Here is a 20033-nt window from a genome sequence, read left to right as displayed (position 1 = left end):
TTGGACCTACATTACATTGGCTAATGCTACGATATAGGTTGTAATATTAGCAAGCTGTTTTGTATTTGCTTAAGGCAGAATTATCAAAACAAATTGAAAAGTGAAAATGTTGCATTAAAATGCATCGTCACTATAGGGATAGAGAAGATCCTTCTGCAGTATTATAAGGAGCTTCTGTAGGTGGGTTTTCTTCATAGAGAACTAAACAGAAATCAAAATAAATATTAATTTACATCACACTAATTACTCTGACTTACCTGTTTGAGATCTGATTTTAAATATGTTCCTGTATGTCTTTAAAACCCTTTAAAAGGATACCTTTGGAAAGAAATGCACAACCATCCCAGAGAGATTTGGCAGGGATTGGTGTGCATAATAAATAATGACCATCTGCACCCTGTGGCAGTGCACCAGGAAGTGCAATTAGTCCCCTGCAGCCCAGGCAGACTGTGGGTCCTTGTCTTCAGCAGGTGAACAAAGGAGAAATGGCGTATTTGGTACTTTGTTCACTTCATTTTAAATAGCTACTTTTGTGAGGCCAAAGTAATTCTACAATTTAGGTTTTAACATTTTAAAGCTGTAATTAGGTTTTATTTCCAGTTATTTTTATAGTTCATGCCTACTATTACACCTATTCATGTGCAAAGATGGAGGATTTATAAGAATAGTGTTTTCACGAAAGTGGGAAATTCTATAATAATGGCTTAATTTCATTGATTGCTTTTTAAAAGATTTCCTTAAATCTTCCAGAACAACTGGTACAGAGTCATTACAGGAGAATGGATGGAATATTTGTCATATATTATCTAGTGCCAATTAGTGGTCTGGAGACTGAAGTATGAGTTCCTTTTTTTAGGTTGTAAATTATATAAAGATTATATAAAATTGATTCATAATTCTTTTTTTGATTCATAATTCTGCCAGCTATTTATATAAAGCCATTTTACTTGATTACAACTTCAAAGTTTTATTGTAATGTTTTTGATGACAAAATTGTGAATGTGCAAAATGTAAAGCTTTAAATTAGATTATAATCTAGTAAAACCAGTGAATGAAGAGCAATCCAGAATTGATTTACATAGGACTTGTTTGCAGAACACAAAGTACATCAACCACCATTCAAATCTTTTTAGGACCAGAACTTGAAAATTGAAATAGAAGGTATGACCCATCGTGTTTCAGTTAATTAAAACTATTAATTGCACGATAGTCGATTTCTGACTTGAGTCATGGGCATTGTTTTAAATTATTCTAATTTGGGAGGTGGTGGGAGGCTGTGTAATCTCTTAGAAACAACACAGCCTTTAGAATCAGAAAGATGTAGGTTCAAACATGGCTTCTGTTGTATGCTATGTTGGTAATCCCTCTCTTAGAACTGCACAGTGTCTTTTTTTTTTTTTAATTTTTAAAAATTTATTTTAAATTTCTTTTTAGTGTTCCAGAATTCACTGTTTATGCACCACACCCAGTGCTCCATGCAATTCGTACCCTTCATAATACCCACCACCAGGCTCACCCAACCTCCTACCCCGTACCCCTCCAAAACCCTCAAATTGTTTTTCAGAGTCCATAGTCTCTCATTGGTCGTCTCCCCCTCCAGTTTCCCCCAACTCCCTTCTCCTCTCCATCTCCCCATGTCCTCCGTGTTATTCCTTATGCTCCACAAATAAGTGAAACCATATGATAATCGTCTCTCTCTGCTTGACTCATTTCACTCAGCATAATCTCTTCCAGTCCCGTCCATGTTGCTACAAAAGTTGGGTATTCGTCCTTTCTGATGGAGGCATAATACTCCATAGTGTATATGGACCACATCTTCCTTATCCATTCGTCTGTTGAAGGGCATCTTGGTTCTTGTCTTCATAGTCCCACTACCACCTAATAGTTCACTGATTCACTGGGAAGATTCCTATAACCTAATCGAAAGTTATACTCAAGGCTAAGATTTATCCCAGTGAAGGACATATGCCAGAACAGGAACAGCGAGGGAGAGCTCAGACACGGGCTTACTTACCTGATTTATGCTGCAATTATATGTTCACGTCTTCCTTTCCGCCTACAAACTGCAGAGTCATTTGTGATATGTCATTTCTCAGGAAATCTTCTTTGAGTCTTGGAGTCCAGAGTTTTTAGAGGTAGCTAATCACACACCTGCCATGTGAGCAGCGATGGTGAGGACCGAAAACCAGGCACCGAGTGCACAGCGTGACTCTTTATGTTTGCCTTAAACATGCTGACAACGTGTTCATCGTGGCCTGCCACTTCAGGCATATGGGCTAACATTACTCAGTAACTTTTAAACATTCGAGTAGTTGAGCTAAGGCTCATCATCATGACTGTGGAGATAATCTGGAATCTAGTGACACTGACCTGCTCTGAGAACTCTTTCCTCATAAAGAGTTGAGAAGGTTAAACAAGGTAGAATTGTCCTACAAACCACGTTTATTATGTCTCTCCTATCCTGATTAACCTTCTGTACTGTCTGCAGTGTCTGCCCCACTGGAGTTTCTGGGATATACAGAACGATTCATGGAGGTGTAGGAAGAAAATATCACGACTCTTTTTAGGTTTATTGTTGACTGTGTCCTTTGAGTATTGCTTCATCTGAGGTGTCTGTATGTACCTTTCATCCTTAAAAGATAGTTTTGCCACACTTGGTGGCAGTTGACAGCTCTTTTTTTCCAACACTTGAAAAACAGTGCCATTCGCTTTTGAACTTCGTAGTTTCAGAGGAGAAGTGTCTCCTATTCAAATGCGTATTCCCTGTAAGTAATGTCTTATCCTTCTAGCTGCTTTCAAGCTTTTTAATTTTCAGAAAGTTAATTATGATATGTCTTAGCTTGAATTTCTTTGGGTTTATTGTAGGTAAGTTTCTTTCAGCTTCTTAAATTTGTAGATTTGCATCTTTGACCAAATTTGGGAAGTTTCCAGACATTATTTCTTTGAATAGTCTTTAATCCCACTCTTTCTCCTCTCCTTTTGGAACTCTGATGGCACAAATATTTGATCTTTTCTAATTGTCCCACAGGTCCCTGAGGTTCTGTTAATTTTTTTCTAACCTATTGTCCCTTGGTTTAAATTGAATAAATTCTGTTGATCTATCCTCAAATTCAGGAATTATATTCTGGGTTTTTTTTTTTTTTTCACTTTACTATTGAGTCTACTCAGTGAGTTTATTTTTGTTACTTTTTAATGTTATAATTTCCATTTGTTTCTCTTTTATAACTTTGTTTTCTATTGCTGAGATAATCTGCGTTTCCATTTGTTTCAGGAGAATTTATGATTGGTTATGATTGGTTATGGCTGTTTTAAAATCCTTAACAAAATGACAACATCTGATGTATTGATACGTTTGTGTTAGTTGACTGTCTTTTCTCATTCACGTTGTAATTTTCTTATATATCTGTGTGATGGATGATTTTTTATTGTACCCTGGGCATTTAATCTATTTTGTTAGGAGACTCTGAGTCCTACTTAAATCTTTTATTCTCTTCGGGCAGTCACATAGTTTAAGTTTAACATGCAGATCCTGGCCCATTTTCATGAACTGTGGTTTCAATGATGGCTTAATTTTCAGTCTTTGTAGTGTTTTTTGGTTTGCTGATTTATCTGGTTCCCACTTGCTCCTTTAGTGCTGTGTTTGGTTGGAAAGAGTTTCTGTAGGTTGGGCTGCCAGATGTTTCCCTGTGGGAGAAGGGAGTGTCAGGCACATGAGCTGTTTGGTGCTTTGCTTGTCAGTATTTCCCTGCCTGTAGGGAATATAGTGCACCGTCTGGGCTGGGTGCTTGTGGGATTCTCTCTGTCAGTGTCCTCAGCTGCCTGTGTCTGGGCAGGAGCTAGAAGTCTTAGGTCTGTGGGGACAAAGAGGCTTTGCAGGCAAGGCTACTTTTTGTGGTGGCGTTTTCCTTGAAAGTACAGCACATATATCTTGGTATCTTGGTATCTTGGTGGGGGGAGAACATAGGAACAAAGAGACTTGACAGGTTTGGCTGCTTGTTGTGCTCAGGTCTGTATTGGTAGTGCTTCTGGGCCACCTCAGTATTCTTTCACAAGGCAGGGGAGTCTCAGGACCGGACAGAAAGAGAGCATTTCTTCTGGCAATTTACTGTGAGCAGACCTCCCAATCCGTCTGCCTGCTGAGTTTACCTGGTATGGGGGAGGACTACCTTTTGATCCAGGAGAAGAAGAATGGGTTTACCTGGACTGCCTTCTGTTGCTAGGTTGAGAGTTAAGCCTCCTTCTGTTGTGTAGATGAGACGAGACACCCTGCTCTGTTGTTCCCCCCCTACTCCTGGGATCCCAAAGCAATTCACTTCTCTCACCACCTTTCAAAGTTCTTTCACTGTCCCTCACATTATCTCCATGGTTTACAGTTGTACTTAGTGGAAAAGAGCAGGAAGAATTGTATTTACACCAATTTGTCCAGTACCCATATCATTTTAATTTCTCTTTTTGAGGATGCTGTATAGTACATATTATATATTGGTATAGTAGAGCAAATGCTCACATTTAAAAAAATAATTAATGGGTTACACAATTAAAAAGAAAAGTTTAGGGACTCCTGGTTATGAGATTAAGTGAATACTGGACACCATGGTTTGGTCAGAAAGTATATTTTTAGTTTTTCATCCAATACTGTTCCCTTTTAAGATTTCTTTTCTTTTATCATAATGGTGTATTTAATCTCTAGGAGATTCCCATTTCTTTCTATGCTTTTGCTGCTTATATTTTCTAATTTTAGTATATCACAATTATATTTATGGTCAAGGTTATCTCAAATTCTACCTCTTTTGTGAAGCTTTCTGTGACTTCTCTAGCAAAATATGGCTTCTTTTTTTCCGAGTCTTTATCATCTTCTATATTTCTCATATGACATTTTAAATAACATTTTGCACAGTGTACTCTAAAAGTTTATTTCATTTTTTGAAATGTGCTTTCCTAGAGAAGCAATGTTAGCAGTAATTATCAGTAATGTATCAAATGTATGGATCTTAACCACCATTTAAAAGGGTTTAATGGAATATACACATATGCTTTGGGTGTTGTATCTTAAAATTCCAGGACTATATTCCTCCCCAGTCTTCCATCTTTTCCCCTGCAGTGTAGTTGTAACATTGAGTTCCACTGAAGTGGTGGCTTGGGAGGGGCGGTGTAGTTGCTTAAGCATCAGACTTTTGATTTTGGCTCAGGTCATGGTCTCAGGGTTGTGAGACCAAGCCTCACAGTGGGCTCTGCACTGGGTGTGGAGCCTGCTCAAGATTCTCTCTTTCCCACCCCACCACCTTTTCTTTCTCTTTCCCTCTAAAAAGGGGGGTGGGAAGTGGCTTGGTACGTATTGCAGAGACCACTACATGGTAGAAAATTTGGAAGTGAACTAGTAAAAACAAACACTTTAGTTTGAGGAGAGTCTGGAGAGAAGAAGGCCGGTATTGGTAGATATGACAATCAACAACCATAGGTAGTAGAAACATGGGTATTTCTGGCCAGCCTCTATGCTCCACTCATGTACAGATACACATATCCCACTGCGTCTCATTTTTCCACCCCAAACAGCTTTAATTTAGTCTTTTTTTCCCTTTGAAGAATGCTGCGAGGTAGCATGCAGTTTTCTTCCCCCACGAACACTACATTTGACTTCTGACCATCTAAAGCAAGAGCTTTATGGTTTTTCTTATTTAGTAGCTTATAGAAAGCTAAGGCAAAGTTATTTTGGGAAATCTGGGAAACCTTTCTACCTGTTCTGTGAAGCCTTTTTTAACCATCTTCTTTATATTGACCACACATACCTCAGTGTTCAAGCTCCATACTATTCATACTTCTCTCTTAGATTCTATTTTCAATATGCTTAAATATTAATCCTTGAGAATAAGGCCTATATTTAGTTTATTTTTGAATTCACTTAGCTTTGAATTTCTAATGTAACTCTCTATACATATGTATACAATAGGATGTATTTGGGGTTGGGCTCTGTGCAGTCTCTCAGCTTACATTCTTTATCCAGAATACTATTTCACTGTTTTGGCTTTCTTTTAGTAAGCTAGCATAGGATGGTATATTCCAGATTGTTTCATATCTTCTTGTTGTGTTACCCAGTGCCACAAGTGAGTCCTGGAAAAAATCTTTCCTAATAGTCTCTTTGAGTAGAGGGAGCTGATTGATATACACTGTGAGCTAGACCAGACCTCTTGACTACTCTGCTTTCTTCAGGAGACATGTTTCGTCCAAAGAATGTATTTACATTTTATTGTCTTACTGTTAGGGTAGGGGCATGCTAGCTTTGAATAGCATCTCAGATGTGTATTTGGGTTTTTTTTGTTTGTTTTGTTTTGTTTTGTTTTTCAGTGTTCCAGTATTCACTGTTTATGCAGCACACCCAGTGCTCCATGCAATACATGCCCTCCTTAATACGACCACCTGGCTTACCCATCCCCCCACCCCCCCTCCCCGCAGAAGCCCTCAGTTTGTTTCTAAGAGTCCACAGTCTCTCATGGTTTGTCTCCCCCTCTGATTTACCCCAACTCACTTTTCCTTTCCTTCTCCTAATGTCCTCCATGTTATTCCTTATGCTCCACAAGTAAGTGAAACCATAGGATAATTGACTCTCTCTGATTGACTTATTTCACACAGCATAATCTCCTCCAGTCCCATCCATGTTGTTGCAAAAGTTGGGTATTCATCCTTTTTGATGGAGGCATAATATTCCATTGTATATATGGGCCATATCTTCCTTATCCATTCTTCTGTTGAAGGGCATCTTGGCTCTTTCCGCAATTTGGCAATTGTGGCCATTGCTGCTATGAACATTGGGGTACAGATGGCCCTTCTTTTTTTTTTTTTTTTTTTAACAATGATCTGAACATTGTTTTTTTTTTTTTTTTTTTTTTTTTTTTTTTAAGATTTTATTTATTTATCAGAGAGAGAGAGAGAGAGACAGCGAGAGAGGGAACACAAGCACGGGAGTGAGAGAGGGAGAAGCAGGCTTCCCATTGAGCAGGGAGCCCGATGTGGGGCTCGATCCCAGGACCCTGGGATCATGACCTGAGCTGAAGGCAGACGCTTAACGACTGAGCCACCCAGGCGCCCCGAGATGGCCCTTCTTTTCACTACGCCTGTATCTTTGGGGTAAATTCCCAGTAGTGTGTATTTCTAATTTTTGCTCTCCAGTTCACCATTTGTTTGTGGTCCCTTTCAGGAAAGGAAAAGAAAACAAGATGAATCTAAAGTCAGTTAATTTTTGCTGTTCTGGGGCTAGAATGGATGAAGTTTGAAGCTGTAAGCTATAATAAGCCTATTGAATAAACTTTCAAGTTTATATTATGCCAATATAAACTGGGTTAAGTATACTTTGCCTATGATAATATTAATTGTAATATGTTTCATTGCATGAAAGATTGATATGTAAAGATTCACTCTAATATAAGGAATGGATTTGGAAATTACCTGATGACGCAGTTATGAATTTTAACCTCATTGTGCTTCACAAAATTCTTTCCCTATAATTCACTTTGTGAAACTTTTTAATCAATAGTGCTTCCTTACATTTCAGCATCTCCTTCTACCTTTTGTCCATATTTACTAGTTAAGTTTTGAAAGCCAGAAGTTTTTCTGAGAAATAAGAAACAAGGTTTTACTTAGCAAATAGAATTTTAGTGGTATTCTGTTGAAGGATATGGTACAAAGATTGTCTTAACTGCTAAGGAACTTTCTAATATTTTTTGCTTTATTTAAACTTTTATTCTTATCACTCTGTACCACTCTGAAATTTTTATGTAAAACATGAAATTAACCCTGGCTAGTTCACTTCATTTCTTATAAATGATATTGAGTAAAAAAAAAAAAATACTCATATTTTCTTAAGTTATTAGCACTTTTCATAGAAGTGTGATTTATAAATATTTTTCACATTCACAAAAAATTTGGCTTTTCATTTGCTTGAACATGCTATAAAATCACACCATACCTAAGAAAATAGAATTAATGAGAATATTAGGCAACTTTCAAGTGTCTTAAGTATTTAAACAATTCAATGTTTAAAAAGTATTACCCTCGAAAGATTTTTTTAAAAGATTTTATTTATTTATTTGATAGAGATCACAAGCAGGCAGAGAGGCAGGCAGAGAGCAAGGGGGGAAGCAGGCTCCCCGTTGAGCAGAGAGCCTGATGCAGGGCTCAATCCTGGGACCTGGGATCATGACCTGAGCCAAAGGCAGAGGCTTTAACCCACTGAGCCACCCAGGTGCCTCCCTTCAATGATTTTTAAAGAGACATTGAAATACTTTTCTAACAATACTTGTCATTGTAATTTTTACTTCGTATATGTTAAGTCTTAAATAATCTGTTTAGAAATAGATAAAAGGTGCATTCTGTTGGCTTTTTTGGAAAAAAAAATTGAAAGCTATTTTATTTTAATAATATTAAACTTAAAGAATATGGATACTATGGATATTACTGCTAGAGTGCATTGGTTCTTCCCAGAGATAAAACATCTCCTTTCTTAATAATGAGAATGAATTCCAGATGCATATTGTGTCATAAATCTTAAACTAGAGATAGTTGATGCGCAGCTATATATTCCAGAATAGAACATAAGAGGTTCAGGGTGAGGTTAATACAAAAAATACTCACACCAAATATTAACCAACATAAGATAAGGAACCCAAATGTAAACTGAACATTCTGTAAACCAAATTTGTTAAGCTTACCCGAATCATCTAATTAGTTTAGCTTACCTAGCTGTAAATTAGAATTGCTTAAGACTTTTTCTTTCACCCATGAATCATTTAAAAGTGTCCTATTTAATTTCCAAGTAGTTGGAAACGTTCTGTTAACTTTGTTACGGATTTCTGTTAAATTTTGTTGTCAAAGAACATAACTTGTATGACCTCATTTCTTTTACATTTCTTAAGGTTTGTTCCGTGATCCAGGTTTATGATATGACTTAGCTTGGGGTATTTTCCTTATGCATTTGCAAACAGAGTTTATTCTTCTGTTGAGTGGAGTTTTATTATAAATGACAATTTGATCCCCTTGGTTGGTGGTATTATTCAGTTATTTTATACCCATGCTGATTTTCTCTCTACTGTCTATTACTGAGAGAGGAGTTTTAATATCCCCAACTATAATTGTGAAATTATTCTTGCAATTCTGTCCATGTCCTTCATTTTGAAGTATTGGTGGTGGAAGCATAGACTTTTAGGACAATGACATTTTCTCAGTGAATTGACATTTTATCATTATGTGATTTTCCTCTATCCATGGTAATTTTCTTAGTTCTATATTTGCTTTCTCTGACATTACTAGGTGTTCTAGCTTTCTTACGATTTATGTTTGCATTTTATATCTATTTCTATCCTTTTGAGATACCTGTATCATTAATGTTATAGCGAGTTTCTTAAGAAAGCATATAGTTGTCTCCTTTTTAAGATTCTTTTTAAAAATTTGTCTTTTAAATGGTATATTTAGTTAATTTATATCTAACATAATTTTTGGTGTGTTTGGATTTAGGACTACCATTTTATATTTTGTTCCAATTTTTGATTTTGCAGCCCTGGAATAAATCCCAGTTAGTCATGGTGAATAATCCTTTCAATGTACTGTTGGATCCTATTGGCTAGTATTTTGGTGAGAATTTTTGCATCCATGTTCATCAAGAATATTGTTCATCAAGGATATCTCCCTTTATTGATGGGGTCTTTTTCAGATTAAAAGGATCAAGGTAATGCTGGCCTCATCAAATCAGTTTTGAAGTTTTCCTCCCATTTCTATTTTTTGGAACAGTTTCAGGAGAATAGGTATTAATTCTTCTTTAAATGTTTGGTAGAATTCCCCTGGAAGCCATCTGGCCCTAACCTCTTGTTTGCTGGGAGATTTTTGATGACTGCTTCAGTCTCCTTACTGGTTATGGGTCTATTCAGGTTTTTATTTCTTTCTGGTTCAGTTTTGGTAGTTTATATGTCTCTAGGAATGCATCCATTTCTTCCAGATTGTCAAGTTTTCTGTTGTATAATTGCTCATGATATGTTCTTATAATTGTATTTCTTTATTGTTGGTTATGATCTCTCCTCTTTCCTTCATGATTTTATTAATTTGGGTCCTTTCTCTTTTCTTCTTGATAAGTCTGGGAAAGGGTTTATCAATCTTTTTAATTTTTTTAAAGAATCAGCCCTAGTTCCATTGATCTGTTTTATTTATCTTCTCTTGCTGGGTTTAGCCTTTCTTTGCTTTTCTTTCTCCAGATCCTTTAGGTGTAGGGTTAGGTTGTGTACTTGAGACCTTTCTTGTTTCTTGAGAAAAGCTTGTATCACTATATACTTTCCTCTCAGGACTGCCTTTGCTGTGTCCCAATGATTTTGAACAGTTGTGTTTTCGTTTTCATTTGTTTCCATGAATTTTTTCAGTCCTTCTTTAATTTCCTGGTTGACCCATTCATTCTTTAGTAGGATGCTCTTTAGCCTCCCTGTATTTCGGTTCTTTCCAACTTTCCTCTTGTGATTGAGTTCTAGTTGCAGAGCATTTTGCTCTGAAAATATGCAGGGAATGATCCCAATCTTTTGGTACCGGTTGAGACCTGATTTGTGACTCAGGATGTGATCTATTCTGGAGAATGTTCCATGTGCATTAGAGAAGAATGTGTATTCTGTTGCTTTAGGATGGAATGTTCTGAATGTATCTATGATGTCCATCTGCTCCAGTGTGTCATTTAAAGCCTTTATTTCCTTGTTGATCTTTTGTTCAGATGATCTGTCCATTTCAGTAAGTGGCGTGGTTAAGTCCCCTACTGTTACTGTATTATTTTAGATGTGTTTCTTTGATTTTGTTATTAATTGGTTTATATAATTGGTTGCTCCCATGTTAGGCTCATAGATATTTAAAATTGTTAGATCTTCTTATTGGACAGACCCTTTAAGTATGATATAGTGTCCTTCCTCATCTCTTAGTATAGTCTTTGGCTTAAAATCTAATTTATCTGGTGTAAGGATGACCACCTCAGCTTTCTTTTGATGTCCATTAGCATGGTCAATGGTTTTCCACCCCTTCACTTTACCTTTTTTTTTTTTTTTTTTAAAGATTTCCCAAGTAAGCAGAGAGGCAGACAGAGAGAGGAGGAAGCAGGCTCCCCACTGAGCAGAGAGCCCGATGTGGGGCTCGATCCCAGAACCCTGGGATCATGACCCGAGCTGAAGGCAGAGGCTTTAACCCACTGAGCCACCCAGGCGCCTCCACCCCTTCACTTTAAATCTGGAGATGTCTTTGAGCCTAAAATGAATTTCTTGCAGATAGCGTATTGATGGGTCTTTTTTTTTTTTTTTTTAATCCATTCTGATACCCGTGTCTTTTGATTGGGGACATTTAGCCCATTTACATTCAGGGTAACTATTGAAAGATATGAATTTAGTGCTGTTGTATTGCCTGTGAGATGACTGTTACTGTATATTGTCTCTGTTCCTTTCTGGTCTACTACTCTTAGGCTCTCTCTTTGCTTGGAGGGCCCCTTTCAATATTTCCTGTAGGGCTGGTTTGGTGTTTGCAAATTCTTTTAATTTTCGTTTGTCCTGGAAGCTTTTTATCTCTCCTTCTATTTTCAATGACAGCCTAGCTGGATATAGTATTCTTGGCTGCCAATTCTCATTTAGTGCTGAATATATCATGATAGTTCTTTCTGGCCTGCCAGGTCTCTGTGGATAAGTTTGCTGCCAATCTAGTATTTCTACCATTTTATGTTACAGACTTCTTGTCCCAAGCTGCTTTCAAGATTTTCTCTTAGTCACTAAGACTTGTAAGTTTTACTGTTAGAGACATGGTGTGGATATGGCTTTGATAACTATCTAGCTAAACTCCTGGGACCCAATGATATTTTGGTCTCCTACTCCTCTGCCATCTTGCCCACCTTTTTTTTGACTTTTGGTCTTTTCTTAACCTAAATTTAGGTTCTCAGTTCTTACTATTTCCCTAGCTTTTCAGTCCTCTTGAATAAGTTTGGGGCTTTTTTTGCTTTTGTTTTTAAATTTTATCCAGGTTTTTCAATGTTTTGTAGGGGGATTGTTGGTGTGATCCTCCTGTTTTACCACTCTTTGAAATGAAAAGTTCTCAACAAATCAGTTTTGCAATTTTAAATAATAACTCTTCTGCCTGCCAGACTGCATTCTTTTGGTGGTGTACTTTTGGTAATGTATGTGGTGTGGAAATTAAACCAAGAAGTGCTACTTAAATGAAAGGTAGCATTTTTGCAATATTTCCTTTTTTACATTTCTCATTTTTAAAAATCAGCCTAATGGAAATACTTTACATACAGCAAAATGTATAGGTTTTAAATGGGTAGTTCAATGAAATACCAATAAACTGAATATTTCCCTAAACCCCTCAGAATTCCTTCTTGGCTGTCTATCTTCTCCAACCGTTGCCTCAGGCAACCACTGCTCTGTTTATAGCATTACAGATATGTTGTCCACTTCTAACAATTTATATAAAGCAACTCATTATGTCTGCCTGTGTGTAATGTTTCTTTGGCTATAGTAGCTTGGCCAAATATTGTGCAAATGCTCTGTTTCATGTATTTGGAATAAATTCCTATTTATTGGTGAATAATAACTAATTGCCTGACTACAACAAAATTTGTTTCTCAATTCTCATCTCAGTGTGTATGTTGAGCTTCGTAAGCTGCTGCCAAATTGTCTTCCAAAATGCTATACCATTTTATGTCCTTACCAACAGTGTATGAGTACTCCAGTTGCTCCACACCCTCACAATCTCCTGATGATGTTCATCTTTTTAATTTTCATCTTCTTTCATATTCTGTTATCTTTTTAATTATTCGTATTTCATATTGGCATCTTATTGTGGTTTATAGTTGTATGTCACTGACTAATATTATCAAACATATTTTGATGTACTTACTATTTGTCCATCCTCTTTCAAATTTTTTATCCAACTTATTTTTTGAAGTTTTTATTTAAATTCCAGTTAACATACAGTGTAATATTAATTGCAGGTATACAGTTTAGTGATTCAATACTTAATATAACACACAGTGCTCATCACAAGTGCACTCCTTAATCCCCATCACCTATTTCACCCATCTTTCTACCCATCTCCACACTAGTAGCCATCAGTTTGTTCTCTATAGTTAAGAGTCTGTTACTTGGTTTGCTTCTTACTTTTCCCTTTGCTTGTTTCTTTTGTTTCTTAAATCCCACATACGAGTACATTCATATGGTATTTGTCTTTCTCTGACTTATGATGCTTAGCATGATACTCTCAAGCTCCATCCATGTTGTTACAAATAGCAGGACATTATTCTTTCTTATGGTGAATAATATTCCAGTGTGTGTATGTGTGTGTGTGTGTCTGTGTGTTTGTGTATGTGTCTGAGATATATCACATAAACATTTATTAATATAGCACTTATTTATTTATTTATTTGTTTATCTTCTTTATCCATTTATCAGCCCATGGACACTTGGGCTGTTTACATAATTTGGCTATTGTAGACTATTTTTAACGAATTTCTTAAAACTCAGTTTCTCAACTTTTTCCTGAGGTATGAATCCTCTACACACAGTTATTTGTTAGATAGATGTAATGCAAAAATGTTTTCCCTGATGTAGTTTGCTGTTTCATTTATCAAATGATGGCCTTTGGAAGAAAACATGTTTATAATTTTGATGAATTACAGTTGTTTCTTCTATAGTTAGTGCTTTTTGTGTCCTAAAAATCTTTGCTTACTCTCTTGGTCAAGAAGCTATTCTCTGGGGTGCCTGGGTGGCTCAGTGGGTTAAAGCCTCTGCCTTCGGCTCAGGTCATGATCCCAGGGTCCTGGGATCGAGCCCCGCATCGGGCTCTCTGTTCAGTGGGGAGCCTGCTTTCCTCTCTCTCTGCCTACTTGTGATCTCTGTCAAATAAATAAATAAAATCTTAAAAAAAAAAAAAACAAAACAAAACCTATTCTCCTGTTTTTCCTCCAGGTCCTTTTTAACTCCAGCTCTATATTTAGATTGAAAAACTGTACATGTAAAATGTTATTGAAAAAAGTCAATGTGGTTCTCTTTGTTGACCTAGCAGAGGGTGGTGGTCATGTTTTTTTTACAGTGTTCCAGAAGGTAAAGTGCTTCAGATGGCTGTCCAGAATATTTTTAAACTAAAGTTAGGGTATCTTTTATTTGAAGATATGTGATTACTTGTTGTAAGTCATTCCATAGATCATATTAGATTTCAGTCTGTGTAATGGGGGAATGCTACACTTTAACATTTAATAAAAAAAGTCACATAAAAAATATATTACCCCAGAACTTCTTTTTTCTTCCCTCTTCCCCCCGTCCATGTTTTTCCTTTCCTCCTTTCCTTCATTTCTTCCTCTCTTTCTTTCTTCCTTCATTACTTTTCTGTTTTCTTTTTAAAAAAAAAATTATGTGCTCCTTTAACCTTATGTTATTGTGTAGTTTCCTAGCTGAGATTTTTTAGATGATAAAGTAGTCCTATGTAGTAGTTAGTTCTTGAGATCAGATAATAGGATATTCTTTTATAATGGCATGTTTGTATTACTGATCTTGTGTATCCTAGTCATATTTTAGTAAATACTTGTTGCTTTATTATACTACAAGAATGTACTCGGGAAAGGTGAGGAAACTACATGTAGTGAGTGTCATAGACACCTATAGCTCGTGACCAGTTTACACATGGAAGATTAGCTCTTAGTAATATTATCTTAGATGCTCAAGTGGGAATTGGACATTTTGCACTGTACAGTGATACTCTCTCATGCACTTAAGACACAACTGTTGTGAAATGACGAATTAAAGGACAGCCAAATTTTATGGTGGGAGGAAAATGCATGCTATGTTCTAGTTATAAGGATACTACCATTTTGAAGGCTGAGATTTCTGATAGAAGTTAGCAGTAATGTCAGTTTTAAAATCCTGTTGTTTAATAACATTTCTTAAACCCGTTTTATAACCTCTTGAAGTCACAACTTGTGAGAATGCTGTTGATTTAATGGTCTGAACAAAGTACCCCTTAATTCTCTTGCCCACTGCCTCAAATGGATCTTACAGGAAATGCACTCTTGCTTGGGCTAAAAAGGTTGTTCTTTTTCTTTGCCCTAGGATAAGAAATGGGTTCTCAATCACGAAGATGTCACATTGGGAGAATTACTGGGCAAGGTACGTGGTCAGCTGAACTAAATCACCAAAAGTCTTTACAGTGACTGTGCACGCTACGGATTTCTTAGTTTTCTCCAGAGCCTTTCTTGCATTCTAGCACACAGCAAGGCCCATTCCCACATGAAGCCAGGAGGACACAATACCACATCTGCTACAAATACTGCAGTGTTCAATGAAACAGATAGGTAAAAATCTGTGAAAAGTTTAAGGATGATTCTTGGCTTTTTAAAATACTATATGTCTGTTTTCCTCCGGAAGGACTTAAACCGTAATGAGTTTATTACTGTGTGATAAAACCAAAACTAGTGATTGGAGATAGGAAAGAGACTATAAGGTAATAGAAGTTTAAACACCTAATAGTCCTATTCCATTTGTTTCTGGTTATACAGAATAGCTCAGAAAAAGTGGCATACAGCTCTCTGAGATTTCAGGATTGTGTATAGTTCACAGTATGTAACAGCACTGGATGCATTATTTCGTCTAACAACTATGTGGAGAAGGTTTCAATATAAAAATTATTTTATAGGTAGGTCTGGTAGTGGTCAGAGAAGGCAGCTTATATGTGACGAAATTCCCTTTTTTTCCAGTCTAGTTTGAAGTTTATTCCAACTCATAGGCCATGTGAATGTATACTATGTTTAATAATAATGGTAGACATTTGATCATTAATCAAATGGACTATTTGCAAATTATTAATTACTGATTTATGATTGAGTCCCAGTGGGTAAATATTAACATCTTTGTCAATGACTTCATTGATGTTTCTGTTTGAAAGTTTGAATTGAGTACAGTTTTATAGATGCAATGTGAAAAATAGTGTAAAATACAGATATTAAGAGAAAACTATTACTCATATATTTTGAGTGATCAGTACTAAAGGCTCAGCACTTTATGTAAAGAAAGATGATCATTAATTTTTTTATTCAAATGTCAACTTGATGAATTGACAAATTTTTTCTTACACCGCCCCCTTTTTTTAAAAGCTCTGATATATATTAAGAAAGTAAATCCCTGTTGAAATAATCCATTTTGTAGGATTTTCATATTATTTTAATCCCATTTTCCAAATGGGAGCATTAAATTACTATTGGAAAGCAGTTTTTATTGACTGCTAATACTTAGTAAATTATAAAGAATCTCAAGCTAAAAGCAGTAGCTTATGTGTTTATTTCATTTGCGTTGCACTCATCATTCTTAAGGAAGTATTCCTTCTTTCCGTTACTTTAGGTCAGTAACTCAGGAGCAGTAATTGGACCAAAAATTATTACAAATAAATTAAATTTCCATGAAAATACAACTAAAAATTATAAAATAAATCACTTACTGAAATAGAATATGTTGAGGAACACTGCTTTTTTAAATGCCAAGAAAAACTATTTTCAGTTAAAGAGAAATATTTCAATTATTTTTATGTTTAGTTTAATATGTGAGATATGGTACATCAGGAAGGATTTTAATCTCTAGATTCTTACTAAAGCTATTTCGAAGAATAATATTTTCTCAATGACAAGGCAGTAGCACGAGGTCATTTTAAATAAATTTAATCATTTTAATAAGACTGCAACTTTAAAGACACTATATTAGCTTAGTTTCAGCTAATATTTTTGAGTCTAAACTGATTTATGATTTAATCTTTTCACTACCTATTCTTAATAAATATTTACAGCATACTCCTTGAGAGTGCATGAGGGAAAAAGAATTAGTCATGGTTTCTATACTGACAGACTTTGGAATTGTGTAGTTATAGAAGATTGAGATAGGAACTTTTAACTTTTTTATTCAGCAATATATATAATTAGACTATACTTGATATATGGTTTGTATTCAAGAAATATTTTGTTCACTCCTGAAATATTTATGGAATGTCTCCTTTGTGCTAGGCTCTCTTCTAGACACTCAGGATACATCAGCCAATAAAGGAGACAAATATCTTTGCCCTGTTGGCGCTTATATTCTATCTAGCAGGGGAAGTTGGAGAAATTATAAAGAATAAATAGCTAAATTTTATAATATTAGAGGATGCTAAGCCCTGTGAAAAATACATGAGATTGGGAGTGCTGTTGGCCAGGGTTGCAATTTTTAAAAGAGAGATCTGGGTATGCTTTATTAAAATTGTTTACTTTTGTATAAAAAGTTGGAAGGATTTTAGCCATGAGGACGTTTGAGAAAGAGGGTTTTAGGAGAATGGAATAACCAATGCAAATTTTCTTTGAAGAGCAAGGCAGACAGTTTGGCTGTAAGTGAGTTCAGTAAGCAGGGAGGAAGGTGATAGGACAGGAAGTGGGTGAGGCAGTGAGGGTGTAAATCATGTAGAACCTTGCAGGCCATTATAATTGCTTTGGCTTTGATTATGTATGAGAAGATGAGCTAGTGGATGACTTTGAGTGGAGAGGTAGCATGATCTTACTTATTAAAAAGATCACTGTGGCTGTTATGTTGAGTACAGGCTGACAAGTTGGAAGTTGAGGAGGCCTTACCTAACTTAATAGATGGTGGTTGCTAGATCAGGGTGGTAGCAGGGGTGGTGGTGGAAACTTGTGAGTTCTGATTGTTTTTGATGTTGAACCAACTGAATATCCTGATGGAGTCCCTGTGGGGCATGAGGGAAGGGGAGGTCAGTTTAGGTGCAGCAAGTTTGGGGGGAATAAATTTAGGAGTTAGGTTTTGGATGTATTAAGTTTTGTCTGTGTGACTGTCAAATGGAAAGGCTGGGAAGACAGCTGGCTTTCAAGTCTGGAGTTTAAAAAAGAGGTCTGGATCAAAAGTACAAATTCGCAGTTGTAGCATATATATTTGGTAGTTATATATAGATGTTATTTAAGATTTTTAATTGGAATATATTTGATATAAAATGTGTACGTTTAAGGTGCACAGTATACTAAATTGATACGCCATTGTAGTGGTATTTAGCGTCTCTAGCACATTATGTAATTTTTTTTTTTGTGGCTGAAAAGTTGTAGCCTCTTAGCAAGTTTGATTATAATATAATGGTATTTGTATTTACTGTCTTGTGCATTAGATTTCTAGTGCTTACTTCTCAAAAGTTTAGTTAGTACCCTTGGACAATATCAGTCCTATCTGCCCTCCTTCCCCATTCTTTGTAACCTGCATTTTACTTTCTGTTTTTATGAGTTTAGCTTTTTTGGATTTCATAAATGTGATAGTATATATAGTATTTGTCTTTGTGTGATTTATCATAATGTGCTCAACTTTTATCTGTGGTATTGCAAATGGCAGGATGTCCTGCTTTCTCATGGTTGAATGACATTACTTTGGATATATACCACATATAGATGGCATTTAAAGCCATATGACCAGTTGAACTCATTAACGGAGTAGGTCTCTATTAGAAGAGAGGATGGACACTGAACCCTGGTCACTATTATAATAGGCTTTAGACAAGAGATGCAGTCACCAAAAGAGGCTAAGAAAGAGAAATCAATTACAAAGGTAAAAAAACAGAAGATAAGATATCTTGGAAGCCAAAAGAGTATATCAAGGAAAACAGAGTAATCAGTGGTGTTAGATTCTGCTGATAGGTCAAATGAGATGATGACTGGGAATTCACCATTAACTTTAGTAAGGAAATGGCCACTGGTGACTCAGCTGAGCGGTTTCCTGGGAATGACGTAGCAGAAAGCCAGATTGAAATAGATGAAGAGAGGATGGATGGAGAGGAATTAGAGATAGCAAGGACGAAACTCTTCCAAGCTTTGTTGCAAAAGGAAGCATAGATATGTGGTGGTAGTTTCAAGAGAATGAATTGTGTTGCTTTTTACCCTGAGAGACACAACAGCATGGTGGTTTGCAGTTGGGAATAAGCTAGTGAAAAACAGACTGTTTTAGTAGGAGAGATGAGAATTGCTGAAGCAACATTAAGAGCCCTCTAGAGGGTTGTGCTCATGAATTTAAAGTGAAACCAGTCAGTGGGGTTGTGGATTTTCTTCAGCCACATTTAGCTACATAGGTGCAGAGTAGGCAGAGTGTTGAGTTTAATCAGGATTGTAGATTTGACAAGGGAGTTTAATAGATGAAGATCAACAGTGAAGTTGAGAATGTACGGTAAGCAGAATAGTATATCAGCAATTGCTGACTATAGAATTTAAACTGGATAAGCAAGGAAGAAAGGACTTTAAGGGGGTGTTGGATAATGAAAGCAGTAAGAGCTAAAGATTTGGAAGTTCCCAAGTAGTTAAAGGATTTTTGGAGTCTGGATACTAAAGGAAGGAAACTACAAAAGTAGAAGCCAGCTAGAAGATGGGATGAATAAATTAGGTATTACAGGGGAGTTACATTATTGGCAGTGGCAAAGTTGTTCTGTTTTGTTTTTATTTAGAGCGGGGAAGGGGCAGAGGGAAAGAGAGAATCTTAAGCAGGCTCCATGACCAGCACAGAGGCATGGAGACCAATTGAGGGCTTTATCTCAAAAGATCAGTATCATGACCTGAGCTGAAATCAAGAGTCAGACACTTTACTGAGCCACCCAGGTGCCCTGGCAGTTGCAAAGTTTAAGGCATGATCCTAGAAAAAAAATAGGTTGCAGTACAAGATTACTGGAGAAATGATGTTCAGGAACCTGAGGGTTTGAAGTGTTGGAAGGTACTTTAAGTGTCTACTGAAATGGACAGGAATTAAAACAAGAGTAACCCTGAATACTGTGTCCTAGGGGTTCAAATTGTTAATAAACAAAGGAAGATACTTTCAAATTCAGTAGTGGTAGTTACGGTAAGGGGCAGTGGATATATAATCAAATTATAAGGTTTCAGAGCTTGGTTTTGGGAATGCAGGAAGGAAAATGGTTTGAAAGCAGTGACAAGGAGCTAGTTGAATACTCTATTATCATCTCCAGGCCAGTGGGAGAAGGGAAGGTGAAAGGGG

General features: G+C 36.3%; 1 protein-coding gene across 1 annotated transcript in view; it reads left to right on the top strand.

Annotated features, from left to right (window-relative positions):
- Positions 1–20033, top strand: part of FER (FER tyrosine kinase) — a 462185-nt gene that overhangs the window by 271574 nt on the left and 170578 nt on the right. The window contains exon 14 of the mRNA XM_080803660.1: positions 15099–15155. Coding sequence (XP_080659786.1) covers positions 15099–15155 — 57 coding nt within the window. The remainder of the gene's footprint in view (positions 1–15098; positions 15156–20033) is intronic.

Source organism: Martes martes, assembly GCF_963455335.1.
Source record: "Martes martes genome assembly, chromosome: 5".
Classification (NCBI taxonomy): Eukaryota; Metazoa; Chordata; class Mammalia; order Carnivora; family Mustelidae; genus Martes; species Martes martes.
The sequence above is the reverse complement of the archived record's forward strand: the minus strand, read 5'-3'. Positions and strand labels throughout refer to the sequence as shown.